The following is a 14939-nucleotide window of genomic DNA, read 5'->3' as shown; positions in this document are numbered from 1 at the left end:
CTTAAACAATTTCATGCAAAGGCTGCATGTGATCCTCATGCATTTGACTTTTCGTACTAATTTTCCATAGTGGTACCCCATCATTTTATTTTCTAATTTTGGTTTAGTTGGCATTTCTGGTTGCCTGTTAGGTAATGACCACTTAAAAATTTGCTCAGGACACTGGAAAACAACCTAAAAAGCCGAAATAACGGTTTCAAGCACTTACGTTTCCTTTTAAAGCGTTTCTTCGCTTAGAACGAAGGAAAGCTCCTTCGCCTAATACGCACACTCTGTAGCTGCGTTTTGAGTTCATGGGCGCTTTCGATGGCAACATATTTACTTTTCTGTTTTATACTTTGCATATAGTAACTAAACTGGGTGAGAAGTTTCCTTAAATGCCGAGGAATAAAAAATAGCATACATATGAAGAAACGTATTTTTGTTGAAAATCGCGATTTTTGACCCGCACTTCCTCGTTTTCCCCCATTCCCCGTCGTTATGCGACGCCAAAGTCGCCATTTTTACCATAAATAGCAATTCTTGTTTTTATTGTACAGCTTGAATTATACAACTAATAAAGAAGCTTCTCACCGAGTGACGAGCGCCAATATGACGTAAGAGGGACCTTCTCCAAAACGCGATTTCTGCTGCTCAATGAGGTGGTCTGTGAAACACCACGCCGCTTCTGTTTTCGAGCCGACGGCTGAGTATGCACTGCAGGAAATAATGTCATTTTTTGTTCGCAGCCGAGGGGTAGTAAAAGTGCTGATCACGGCTTCTTTTCTATTTTTCATAAATAGTGGACAATCAGGTCTGAGTTTTATTGCCACAATTCTTTGCCTGCACGGAGGCTTGTTAGCACAGTGCTGAAGACGACGACGACGATGTTGTAGATTGATGCGTAGACTTGCATGCCATTTGTGCGCCACTGAGACCGCTGTGAGTAAGTAGCATGTAAATATAGTGTGCCTCTCCGTCTCCTTCCCGTAGCACTATATTTAAAAAAAGTATGCATTTCTTGCTGCACGCTGTAAGTTGTTACAGTCGACAATTTCCGCTTCTTCTGTGCACGCAGACTCGGCACCATTCTTCAAGTGAACCAGCGCGCCGAGCAAGGAACGTTTCTCAGGCACAGTCATGCTTCTCTGCATCCTGCTGTGGACGGCTGCATCAGTGCTGACGCCTGCAGTTCGCGGCAAGTAAGGGTTCGGTATCCCTGAGAGTTTGAATCAATATTTGACTGTAACAGAGAGCGGTTCGAGGCACAAAAGACTACGCACGCGAAACGTACACGGGTCACGCCTTATCGAATTAGCCAGAAAGCAATACACCGAATGAAGTATATAAACGAGACACGTTAGCTTAATGTAGATGACAGTACGGTGACAGTACGGTGTAGATGACAGTACGCTTTAGTTCACTGGATGAAAAACGCACAGGCAACTGCGTAAGAAAGAAAGAAGAAAAAAAAACAGACAGCGAGCTATTAACACCGTGCATAAGCACAACGAAATTTACACCGAAGCTCTTGCTTTCAAGTAATTGCAATAAGAAGTTCTGCTGCCTGTATTTAAATGACATACTTTCAAGCGTTGTTCGTGTATGACTAACCCGACTGAAACCTTGTCCGCATGCAACAATTTCGAGCACTTGTTAAGGATTCTTTACAAACGCAGTAGTTAATGCAAACACATTTTACTTCGCGAGAACATTGGCCATAATGCCTCCCCGCCTTGCTTCTTATGTACTAAATTTGACCTCATTTGCATTCATAGTTCTTTTAGGGAAGTGGGTCAAACTCTGTGTTCGTAAAACACACTTACGACACACCCATTGCATACATAATTAACTGTTATTGCCCAAATTAGACCACACAATTAGAGCTTCGCCTACTCATCACCCATACCGTGGCACTCGATCAATTGAAACAAATATGAACAAGGAGTCTTGTTTAGTTCAACGAGGACACCGAGGACAGAGGGCGAACCTCTTGTAATGTATGGAAATACCGAAATAATAAAAGTTCAGTAATTATCTGTAACACTCCTAATTGGGCCAGAAACATTGCAGTTTCACGACACATCGCGCATAAGTGGCCCCCCGTTTCTACAAAATAGAAATTTGGCATAAGGCAAAGTTCTTTCAAGACACTGGGGAACAGAGTTGATAACAGCCGCACGGCGCTTTCGAACAATTGTATAAAATTTTTTTATGCAAAAGCTATAATTATTTCACAGCAATTTACTTCCCCGCTTGTTTGCTTCAGTGATACCTCACCGTTTTTGCTAAGTTTGATCCTGGTGGAATTTGTAGTTATGCAAGCTCAGCGTTCTAAATATTGCGCCGCTTGTGCAACTTAACCATAACTTGAGGTAAAGCGCAATAGAGCATGCGGGACGACAAAAGGAGTCGAAGACACAGCGCTGTGTCTTCGTCTCCTTCTGTCATCCTGCGTGCTCTTTTGCGCTTTACTTCAAGTTATGCAGTACCAACTAGCCCACCACTCTGTCCTTTTGTATGTCAATCATAACGTTTCGGAGCCTATGAATACGTAATTTATTGCGAATGTCGTAATTAGCCCTTTCAACTTTGCTTACTCATTACTCATAACGTGCCCCTTATGTTTGCCGTTCCTCAAGAATGTACCTTGTTTAGTTCACAAAGGACGCCGGGAAAACCAGCTCCGAACCTCGTATAACGAAAAAAGAAAGATAAAAAAATTTTAATGTTCAGTAATTTTTTGCAACCCTTATAATTGAGCGGGAAACGTGAATAGTTTTGCTACCCATTCTACCTAACATTCCACCAAATTTAACCGAATGGGAAGTTGGTGTCTTGTACAGGTATCTTAGGGATCCTGGAAACGTTACGGATAACCGACGCTTGAATAGGTAACTTACTGCAAAGACTGTAACTGGCCTACACATACTAAACAAATATGTTCGCTATTCACAACCTACTTCCCATATCGACCAAATCTAAACAACGCGCCTCGCATATTTCTTTATTGCCTGAAAATTGGAAGAGGACGTGTATTCACTAATTATTTTCAAAGCACATTATTAGCCTACACATTTCAAACTTTCTGCACACGTCGCCCATAGAATGGAGACCATTTCCTCTGAATATGAAATCTGTTCCTTTTCACGACGAAGCTATTAATGTGACTTGAAGCATTAGAAAATGTTGTATGCTCGTTTTCAGGGTTGGATCTGAAAAAGAAAGTAATATAATCGCCAAGGTTATATTTTCAGGAAAGCTCGGGGTTGTTAGGGGAGACGTGCCGGCATATTTGTGTGCATGTCAGGCATACCTGGGCAGGCGAGGAACAGGGTGGCCAGGTCATCGGGCGAAAAAAATAGCCGAAAAATTCCCCAATGTAGCCAGAACAGTCACCAAATGCGGCAAAAGCTTTAATCGATAGCCAAAAATGTAGCCACGGTGGGACAAACCAACACTTGCCAATTTTTTTACGTGAAAATCTGTATTTTCCTGCTGGCACTGATGGCAAACGAAAACAACAGAACAAAACGAATATTACCACATAGTATCGTATCGTAGTTTACCAATAATAAATTGCTGACATTCTTTGATAAGTTCTACCGCACACTTGCGTGCTATGTCATAGCCGAAGCGGTGTTGCCAGTTTCAGTACATGAGCTCGCTGCACGCCATCCTTGCACCACTATGGCTACTCTTCAAATAATCCCGCGGGAACTGTATGACGTCACACACGTTCTACTCTTCCTGGTATGCAGTCGCATAGCTTGGGCCTGTTTCGTTATCATTCCACGACACACCCTGATGGCTCGATGCGTTGATTTCATCCAATGAGCGTTGCGTATGAAGCACCTCTGGCAGTCGTGAACCCAGGACGACACGCCGAAGACACCCGCTGGTCATATGGCGGCTATGATATGTTTTCAGCTCCTGAATTTGCTTCGGGAGCTTGCAAGACACAAAAGAATGACCTTCAAGATCTAGCATTTGAGACTGTTTCTCCGAGGGCGCCGTCGGGGGGAGGGTGATTTGGCCACTACCTATACCAATTACCACCATAAAATGTAGCCAGAAATTAGCCAAGTCGCCAACCACGATTTCCAGTCGCGAGGAGCCTCTAAAAGTAGCCAATTTGGCGAGAAGTCACCAAACCTGGCAACCCTGGCCAGAGAAAACCTGCGCGCAGTGCCAGCGCCGATGATTTTCGCTTGTGGCACATCGCCATTTCACGCTTTTGCGCCGTCCTTTCTTTAACCCACTTCAGACAGCGCATATGCGGGACGATTGATAAACGGAACCTTTCCGTTTTCTCTCAATACAGCCATAGTGCCGCAATGTTTACATCAGAAAATGTGTAAAAAGAACAGACGATTTTTGCACTGTAGCTTAGACTCGCCGAAAGGTAGCGCCCAATGTGTAAACGGTCACCACTTTGCTACCTTGACAACGACATCTGTCGCAGAAAGTGACCGACAGCGATTTCCAGTAAAGCAGACTTTCATGTATCGCACTCGGGCCTTTTGCGTTCTGTGGCAATGGCTTAGCAGATTCGCTGAGCAAACAGTAACAGGAGACAGGAAATTGCTGGCCACTGTGTCAGCCGGTTTTTAAGACTGGTCTCGCCTATTAATCAGGATCATCTCCTAAATTTGCAATATAGTGAACTTCCACCTACTTGTTTTCTCTATGTCGAGGTACAACTCTGTCAACATGCCAACGTCCTCAAAACTTCGCTTCCCAGGGAAGATGGTCATCGCCACCCGCTGCCGAGTTCCGGACCAGCGTCTTCTTCCACGACGTCGAGCTTCGCGTCCGAGGGCGACCGCGCGACAGGCGCTCCGGGGATGGTCGTGACGACGACCTCGTCAATGCTGACGGCAAGTTCGGTGGACGACAACCCAGACGGAGGCGTTACCGCGAAAACGGCCAGCGTGGTGATGACGAGCACGTCGGTGACTGCGCAGACTGGGCGGGAGAGGCTGACTGCGGCTTCGTCGACCATTTCCTCGACAGCGTCGACGTCGACAAGCACTACGGCATCAGCTGCTGTTCCCCCCGAGAACAGTCGCATGGGGACGTCTTCCTCGCCGACGGTGACCACCACGACAACGACTAGCACTTCTACCACGACGACAACGACGACGACCGTCAGCTCCCGTAGCGAGCGCCAGTCGTCTATAGGGCATCGCGCTGCCGATGGCATCTCTGGAACAGAGACGCTACTGGACAGAATCGATGGAGCAATTGGAGAGAGCAGCGGCGCTCTGGAAGCCGGTCATGCTGCATATTCAAGAGGCGCAAGGAAGCCCTCAGATACCCCGGATTTGGGAGAGGACCGCGAATGTAGCGGCGGCGGGGATGTGGCTCACGAAGGCCTCTGCATGGCTTAACGTTGGGGTAGTGCGCCTGGGCGCACCAAGAGTGTTTCGGTGCTCCTGCGTTCGCTGTGTTGTTGCGTGTGCAAGTGGACTGTTGTTTGGTGTTCTCAAAAATAAAAGAAGTTGAATATTTGCTTGCGCATGTCAGCGCTATAGGTGTCCGGCAGTTGCAAACGCAAGAATAGTGGACGGTGTGTCGGTGCAAGGAAACTATATATGTATACGGAGACTATAGACCAAATGGTTACCGCAAGAATACACTGACACGGACAGAAAGGCACGACCACGCATGCTGTACTAGCAACTGAAAAGTTGAATATTTTCTTGAACGTGTTAGCGCTATAAGTGTATTCAGTTGCTAGTGCAGCGTGTATTGTCGCTCCTTTCTGTCCGTGTCACTGCGTTCTGCTGGTAACAATTCGCACTATGTGCAGTCAACAATCTCAGGGAAACGCTACTGTTACGTAGATCCACCTAGCTCCGCTAGGGTCACTTCGAGCAGTACATGGGAGTCGTGAATTAGAATTTTTTCAGGGGAGATTGCTTTCATCAAAGCAACGAGTGTGTTTCTTAGCGGCGTTTATATGAAGAGTTAGATCAACACTTGCCTAAGTCAGAGTAAAATGAACCAGCTTGGTTGCGATGAACATGTCGGCGATGTCCCTTACTGTCTGAGATGCGGTTGTTGCAGTTCCGTGGGTCATTTTCTATACAGACACAATGTCAGTAAGCACTCTGCAGTCTGCTACTCTGGGGAATTAGTGGATGAGAAACCGGTACCTCACGGCAACAGCTCTGTCTCTGTGTGTCTGTTTCTTTCTATGTCCTCGTTCAATCGCGCTTACACATTTTATCTTGGATTCAATCCAACTAGCCCGCTAATATGTTTTAATCTCACGGCAGCGATAATAGCCGCTTAATAGATGCACCCACTTTGCATAAAATGGCCGCATTTCTTCAATGACTGTGGACGCGGCCCCATTTTTCAAATTTGTTGTTTTTTGGGCACCCCATGGTCTTGGTCCCCTTTCGAAATTCAGACATCGATGATGTGGTTTAATGAAACGTTCATGCCTACTCCAGCTGTAAGCATCGATATTGTAAGCGGCGTATTCATTTGTAAATATACTTGTAGAGAACGAATCGTCTGCGTCTTCCCACGTAACATATTTGGTGGAGGTGGAAGCTCTCTGTCTTCGTCACGGAGCTTCGCAGTGGACGGTACGTCACGCCTTCCATCATGGCTCTCGGAGACGACAGCTCGATTAAACACCTGCTACCAATGCGATGACCTACATCGCACTCTACGCTCTTCGTGATCCTGGCTTATTTTCGGGAAAGGATTAGGAAAACGTTGAGGACTAGGTCAGTCTGTACGAACGCGTCAGCACCAATAACCGGTGGGACTCTTCTGTCGTGCTCGCCAACGTAGTATTTTACCTCAGTGGTATACCTCGAGTATGGTTTAGGGCACACGAAGATGAGCTCACTAGTTGCGATACGTTTAACAAAAGCGGCGAGACTTGTTAGGCAACCCTTACGGTCACCAACTTACCGCGAAGAAGGCGTAATCTAGCCGCATGCCCACGTTAACAGAGTCCTACCACACGTACATTGAAGAAGTCTTGGTCCTGTGCCGCCAAGTTGACGTGCACATGACTAAGCAAGGTAAGGTTTTTCACATTTTCAAAGGCATCTCCGGTGATGCCTTCAACTAGCTCGTCTTCAACAACGTGGCGAAGGTGGACGAAGTATCAGAGTGCTGCCGCCTGGAACTCGCAAGAAGCCGACGTATCGGACAACAGTTTGCCCGTCTACCAAAAACCACCCCGAGAACTTCCTGTACCGACGCTCCCCGTCCCAACAACACTGACGATGTTACTCGGATCGTCGGGCGAAAGATTGAGGATGCAGCGGTGCGACTATCGCATCCAGAGCCGGCGAAGAAAATGGCTCGCGCGTAGTGCGAGAAAAGAACTCGCTAGGTGCGCTCGACCTGAGCTGCTGCGGTAGCTGCAGCTCACAAGAACCTGCGACACCATGGCTGGCCGGTCTCAATAAACAGTGGCCATGGCGGCTACCTGTTCGCGCGACCTCCCACAAGGCCACCTATCCGGCTGCCTTCGAATCCATCTCCTCCAACACACCTACAGTCACGATTTCACCGATTCAGGCAGTTGTACGCCAAGAGTTCGCCAACATGGGTCTTCACTTCGTTTGCTCGGCCACTCGCCCCGATGCTCGCCCGGAATCTTCGATTCCACCCCGTCCCACTTTCTATATTACCCACTACGTTTTCGCAGGCTGTCTGAATGGCGCACTGCTGACGAGAAGAAGCGCACTGCCTTTAGATGGGGCCCATTTTTCGCCACTGTCACAGTCAATAAGGTTTCCCGACCCAGATCACCTATACTGGCTACTGTCGTTCAGGCAGCCCTTCTCGTCGCATACCAAAAGGTGCAATAAGTGCCGCCACTGAATATCCTGCACCGAATCGCCCCTATTCACTGTCACCTTCACCCCAGCGTCGACACTATCGCTCCCCCCAGTCCCGTCGCTCAGTCCCGTCGTCAGTCCCGTCCTCGAATCCCTACGGATGCTCCCAGCAGGAAAAGTAGACGATGGAGCGCCTCGAGGTGACGCTGCATTGCTCCCTACGCCGCCAAGTCCCCTACTGAAGCTGCTTACTCAAATGAACCTTCTTGAAGTGCAATTCGACGGCGTTCCTATGTTTGCTCTAAAGACACTGGGGCGCAATTTTCTGTCATGAGCATTGCCCTTCATAATCGCGCGGCGGAACAGCTCCCGTAATTGTTATGCGTGCCGCCCGAGTCTCCTTCGCCCATCGCTCCACTGTCGTTCTCTTCACCGTCATCGCCCACTCTCATCATCATCATCATCATGAAGTTCAGTGTTTGACAGAAACCCGTCTGGTCGGGTTGAAACATGGTTAAAAGGTAAAGAAAAATCCGGGGCACTACGCCGACCAAAGTAAGATTTAAAAGAAAAGAAGACGTTTCGGCTCCCGCACAGGAGCCTTGTTCACAGGTAAAATAAACAAAGGTGTTCGAGCAGCTCGCTTAGATAGTCTTGAACACGTGATGTAGGCAGTGCGCATACACTGACAGCAGATTGCCATCGCTGCTGCTCAGAGTATGTGGCGTAGTCTGAATCATGAGCGACTCAAGATAAAGGCGTCGAAAAAGCCCCTTTTCCCTGGCAAGGACACGTGCCTTCCCCCAGTCGATTGCGTGGCCGCTTGAAGCGGCATGCTCAGCCAAAGCACTGGATTTCACATTTTCTTTTTTGACGTCATAATTGTGCTGTTTAAGACGCCTTTCAATGTCACCAGTTTCGCCAATGTACACGTAGTCGCAATCCGCGCATGGGACAACGTACACAACCCCTGGGAATTTCTCTTTTGGCAATTCGTCCTCAACATTGACGAGCGATTGTCATAGTTTCTAGTTTGCAATGTGTGCCACTTGAACATTGTATGAACGCACAATACGGCTTAAAGCTTCACTTGTGGACGGGATATATGGTATTCCGGCGCGCTTTTGACAGCATAGGGTAACTGCGGACGTGCCATTTGTCGTTCAACAGCATTCAAGAAAGAACACGCGTAACCACAGGCTGATAGTTCCCGCCGTACCACGCTTACGTCGGCTGCGTAGTCTTCTTGTCTCGTGCGGATTTTCTGCGCGCGTCGTAGAAGCGTGGAAACCACTGCCCTTTTGTGAGAAGCAGGTTGCTAGGAGCTGAAATGCAAGTAGCGTCCTGTGTGAGTTGGCTTTCTGAAAACTGCGAACGACAAAGTAGGCCCCTTTCTTTCAATCAGCATATCAAGGAACGGGAGCTTGCCGTCGAATTCCTCTTCTACCGTGAACTGGATAGCTGCTTCCATGCTGTTTAGTTGTGAAGTGAACGATGAACTGCTTGTTTGTGAATGATGCAAAAACAGTCGTCCACGTAGCGAAAAAATGCCTTCGGAGCCGGGCTGAACGAAGTGAGCGCTCGACTTTCAAGTGCTTCCATTGTCAAGTTAGCGGCGGTTACCAATATAGAAGCTCCCATAGCCGTTCCGTGGACCTGTTTGTAGAAACACTTTTGGAACGTAAAGTACGTGTTTGATAAACAGAACTGTAACAGCCGAACCATGTCCGTTGCATCAGTGGGCAATCTCTCGGGTAGAGTTGCACCGACTTCAAAGCGGTCCTGCACACATCCACGGCCAGTTCCGTTGGCACACTAGCGAAAAGCGATTTCACATCAAAGGAGACCAAGATGTCATTTTTATCCAGTACGACGTCACGGACTTTGTCCATCAAGTCGTAGGAATTGCGGGAGTGGCACGTTGTCGGACTAGGGGCGAAATGACACGATGTAAAAATCCTGATAGCTTGTGCAGGGGCGAACGCGTAAAACCTACAATTGGACGCATGGGAACGCCTGGCTTGTGAACCTTGGGGAGGCCATAAAGAGCAGGCGCCGAACCATTATGACAAGGTAATGTGAAATGCAGTGACATACGTTAAGGGGGGACCACACGAAGGACATCGGCCAAAAGCTTCTGGTAGTCTCTTTGCACCTTGGGTGCTGGATCCCGGTCAAGTTGAACGTACGAATTCGTGTCTTCTAACAGCGTCAACATCTTCTGGGAGTAGTCGACCTTGTCCAACAGAACAGTCGCGTTCCCCTTGTCCGCGGGAAGGATCACGACCTTGCAGTTGCCGCGAAGCCTCTTCACCGCTTGACGCTCTTCTGAAGACAGGGGTGAAGAAGGGGGGGGGCGCAGTCTGGAGAGAACAGACACAACACGAGTGCGGGCTTCATCACGGTGCGCGGGATCAACTTGGCTAACGGCGTTCTCCACGGCACATACAATCTTCTTTTTAACCCTTGCAGCTCCGGCGTTGAAATTGAGGCCAAGCTGAGGACCGAAAGCTCAGTTTCGTCTGGTTTGTACGAGGACATGTTGAGAACCGCGCACTTCCCTACTTTGCGTTGAACGTCGCTTCGCTGGGCTTGAAGTCTGCGAATCTTGTTGTAGTGCGACAGATCAACATCATCATCAGGACATCAGATCATCATCATCAAAATCACATCACCATCATCATCATCATCATCATCATCCTGGTTACGCCCACTGCAGGGCAAAGGCCTCTCCCATACTTCTCCAACTACCCCGGTCATCTACTAATTGTGGCCATGTTGTCTCTGAAAACTTCTTAATCTCATCCGCCCACCTAACCTTCGGCCGCCCACTACTACGCTTCTCTTCCCTTGGAATCCAGTTCGTAACACTTAATGACCATCGGTTATCTTCCCTCCTCATTGCATGTCCTGCCCATGCCGCCCCCTCCCCATTTCTTTTTCTTGATTTCAGCTAAGATGTAATTCACTCGCGTTGTTCCCTCCCCCAATCTGCTCTTTTCTTATACCTTAACGTTACACCTATCATTTTTCTTTCCATAGGTCGTTGTGTCGTCCTCAAATTAAGTAGAGCCCTTTTCGTAAGCCTCCAGGTTTCTGCCCCGTACGCAAGTACTGGTAAGACACAACTGTTATGCACTTTTCTCTTGAGGGATATTGGCAACCTGCTTTTCATCATCTCAGAATGCCTTCCAAACGCACTCCAGCCCATTCCTATTCTTCTGATTATTTCAGTCTCATGATCTGGATCCGTGGTCACTACCTGTCCTAAGTAGATGTATTCCCTTACCACTTCCAGTGCCTCGCTACCTATCGTAAACTGCTGTTCTCTTCCGAGACTGTTAAACATTACTTTAGTTTTCTGCAGATTAATTTTTAGACCCACCCTCCTGCTTTGCCTCTCCAGGTCAGTAAGCATGCATTGCAGTTGTTACCCTGAGTTACTAAGCAAGGTAATATCATCAGCCAATCGAAAGTTACTAAGGTATTCTCCATTAACTCTTATCCCCAGTTGTTCCCAATCTAGGTCTCTGAATACGTCCTGTAAATACGCTGTGAATAGCACTGGCGAGATCGTTTCTCCCTGCCTGACGCCTTTCTTTATTGGGATTTTGTTGCTTTCTTTATGGAGGACTACGGCGGCTGTGGAGCCGCTATAGATACCTTTCAGTCTTTTTACATACGGCTCATCTACACCCTGACTCCGTAATGCTTCCGTGACTGCTGAGGTTTCGACTGAATGAAACGCTTTCTCGTAATCAATGAAAGCTATATTTAAGGGTTGGTTATATTCCGCACATTTCTCTATCACCTGATTGATAGTGTGAATATGGTCAATTGTTGAGTAGTCTTTATGGAATCCTGCCTCGTCCTTTTGTTGACGGAAGTCTATGGTGTTCCTGATTCTATTTGCAATTACCTTAGTAAATAGTTTGTAGGCAACGGAAAGTAAGCTGATCGGTCTATAATTTTTCAAGTCTTTGTCGTGCCCTTTCTTAAGATTATTTTAGCGTTCTTCCAGGATTCCGGTACACTCGAAGTCATGAGGCATTGCGTATACAGGGTGGCCAGTTTTTCTAGAACAATCTGTCCACCATCCTTCAACAAATCTGCTGTTACCTGATCCTCCCCAGCTGCCTTCCCCCTTTTCATAGCTCCCAAGGCTTTCTTTACTTCTTCTGGCGTTACTTATGCGATTTGAAATTCTTCTAGACTTTTCTCTCTTCCATTATCGTCATGGGTGCCACTGGTACTGTATAAATATCTATAGAACTCCTCAGCCACTTGAACGATCTCATCCATATTAGTAATGATATTGCCGACTTTGTCTCTTAACGCATACATCTGATTCTTGCCTATTCCTAGTGTCTTCTTAGCGCAGGGTTAGCGCAGAGTATAAATATTTCATTTCTAGCCTCGTCATTCGGGCTCCTCCACGTGCACTTTCGGCTGTCCCGCTTGCGGAAGAAGGTATTCATTATCCGCATATTATTCTGCTCTGGAAAGTCTACTAATAACTCTCCCTATTCCTATGCTACTCCTAGTGCCCTTGCCATATTCCCCCACTGACTTGTCTCCAGCCTGCTTCTTGCCTACCTTGGCATTGAAGTCGCCCATCAGTATAGTGTATTTTCGTTTGACTTTACCCATCGCCGATTACACGTCTTCATAGAAGCTTTCGACTTCGTGGCCATCATGACTGGATGTAGACCTGTACAACCTTCATTTTGTACCTCTTATTAAGTTTCACAACAAGACCTGCCACCCTCTCGTTAATGCTAAAGAATTCCTGTATGTTGCCAGCTATATTCTTATTAATCAGGAATACGACTCCTAGTTCTCGTCTCTCCGCTGAGCCCCGGTAGCACAGGACGTGCCCGCTTTTTAGCACTGTATATGCTTCTTTTGGCCTCCTAACTTCACTGAGCCCTATTATATCCCATTTACTGCCCTCTAATAGTACTGCTAGACTCGCCTCATTAGATAATGTTCTAGCGTTAAACGTTGCCAGGTTCATATTCCAATGGCGGCCTGTCCGGAGCCAGGGATTCTTAGCACCCTCTGCTGCGTCGCAGGTCTGACCGCCGCCGTGGTCAGTTGCTTCGCAACTGCTGGTGACTGAGGGCCGGGGTTTGAGTGTTGTATTCATATAGGAGGTTGTGGCCAAGTACTACACCAGGGTGGCCAATCCTGCTCTGGTGATTCTGGTCACCAGGATCAGGCCACACTCCAGGCCTGTTTATGCAGTTTTATCAACACGCGGATTTTTTTTAATCCGGCGGAAAATTGCGCGGCACCGGGATTCGAACCACGGAACTCTTGCACGCGAGGCGGGTGTTTTACCTCTACGCCATCGCTGCATCTGGTAGTACATCCAAAGGGGACAAAAGTTGTGTGTTACAATGAATCTAGAAAATTTAGTATTGTGCAAATACAGCTTTTGCAGAACCCTTGTAAACAACGTAACAAATTCACGTAAGATATAAAATGACGTATCGAATTTGTCTGCTTTGAATGATCTAATGGCTGTTGTTTACGGAACCACGACATCTGCTCTTGATGCAGAGCTATGAATTTGTAAACTTCGTGCTTCCATTTTTTTCAAACTTTCAAATTTTTGAAAATCGTTTTAACAAAATTCAGCACCTAAATCGAAATTCCGCTTCGATCAGTCACTATAATTTCACTTTCTCTCTGAAATGCAACAAATTTCATTGAAATTGGCCAAGGGTTATCACAGAAAAACGCTTTCGCGTTTTACATGTATTTGAATAGGCCACGTTGGAGCTGGGCCCGAGCTAAAGCTTCCTCTTAATGACGCCAGGGAGGGTAACCGCAATTTTTTGAGGCCGTAAAAATATCAACAGGTAATATTTCTTTATTGGGAAACAACAGCGCTTTTTGTTTTTCATATGTAACGTAGATTATTATTTTAAGTGCTCGCTTCGGCAGTTTCGGTATGCGTTCAAGCTAGGTGTTAACATCTATCCCTATGAATATGTACAGTATCACAAGTGAAAAGGAAACAAAGCAAAATAGAAATCTGGGAGAATCTGGGAGAAATCTGGGAGAATCTGGTAATTCCTAGCAGTTAAGAGCATACTACACCCGAACAATAATTTAGCGCTTACTCAGCTGATTTCGCTTTGCCAGTTTAGGTGGCTGTTGAAAATTACCACCAAACGCTTGAAACCTGACGTCTGCTCAAGCAGGCGGTTTTGTTCTGTTACGCGAAAAGATTTGTTACAGATTGGTAACATCAGTAAGAAATTGTATATCGAGTTTTTTCAATATTAGTGGTAGTTTGCTCGCTGAAAACTACTTATACATATCTTTAGTACTGCGTTAGTTTTATGATTTAGTTAACATAGGTTGTTGACCATAACTATAATAGTTGTACAACTATTATAGTTATCAGCGTATTATTATTAATTATCAGCGTATATTAGCATCTCCGCTAAATTTAGTACGTTTGAGAGATAATTCACGCACACCGAAAGCATTGAGGGTCAGAGAACAGATCCTTGTAGTACCCATGCTGTCATATTTAGTAGGGATACGCAATATTACCATTTGTTGGCGTTCACTCATTTAAATATAAGTCAAAAACCTTGCCATGGAAACCGCAGTGTTCTAGTTTCATTAGCGAAATTCCGTGGTCTAATGTATCTAATGCTTTTATGAAAGGTAAAATTATTATCCAGCTGAATGTAACACGGAGCTACAATTGGGTGGTACATTCGGGAGAATGACAATTTCACCTTTCATTAATACTGCCGTTACCTTGCGGAATTTCACAGAACTGACTTGCCATATCGAATGCTTTCTTTAGATAAATGAAAACTAGAGCTACAAGCAGGTTATTGTGCAATGCCGTGTTATTTTTTTGTTTTTCTGCGAGAAAATTTGTACAGATGTTGAAGCGGAGGGGTGCGACCTGAATTCATGTTACTCAGGGCTAACTGCATGGTATTTTTCTAGATAGATGCGTATGCGTCTTGTATTTTTTTCTTCAGAATTATTATTTATTTTACTATGGCAGACATCCGTTATCCTTGCCTTGAACTAACCTGACGTCCGTTGCGCTAATGTCAGCACGATCTTTCACATAACCCCAAAGAAAGAAATCGAGTGGAGAGAGGT

General features: G+C 46.4%; 1 protein-coding gene across 1 annotated transcript; it reads left to right on the top strand.

The window, feature by feature from the left end:
- Nucleotides 1-870: 870 nt before the first annotated feature.
- On the top strand, nt 871-5490 carry LOC142571016 (uncharacterized). Its single transcript, XM_075679315.1, has 3 exons — nt 871-925; nt 1058-1181; nt 4724-5490. The coding sequence occupies exons 2-3, from the start codon at nt 1120-1122 to the stop codon at nt 5370-5372; spliced, it is 711 nt and encodes a 236-aa protein (XP_075535430.1). The 5' UTR covers nt 871-925; nt 1058-1119; the 3' UTR covers nt 5373-5490.
- The last annotated feature ends 9449 nt before the right edge of the window (nt 5491-14939 follow it).

Source organism: Dermacentor variabilis, chromosome 2 (genome assembly GCF_050947875.1).
Source record: "Dermacentor variabilis isolate Ectoservices chromosome 2, ASM5094787v1, whole genome shotgun sequence".
NCBI classification, from domain to species: Eukaryota; Metazoa; Arthropoda; class Arachnida; order Ixodida; family Ixodidae; genus Dermacentor; species Dermacentor variabilis.
The sequence above is the reverse complement of the archived record's forward strand: the minus strand, read 5'-3'. Positions and strand labels throughout refer to the sequence as shown.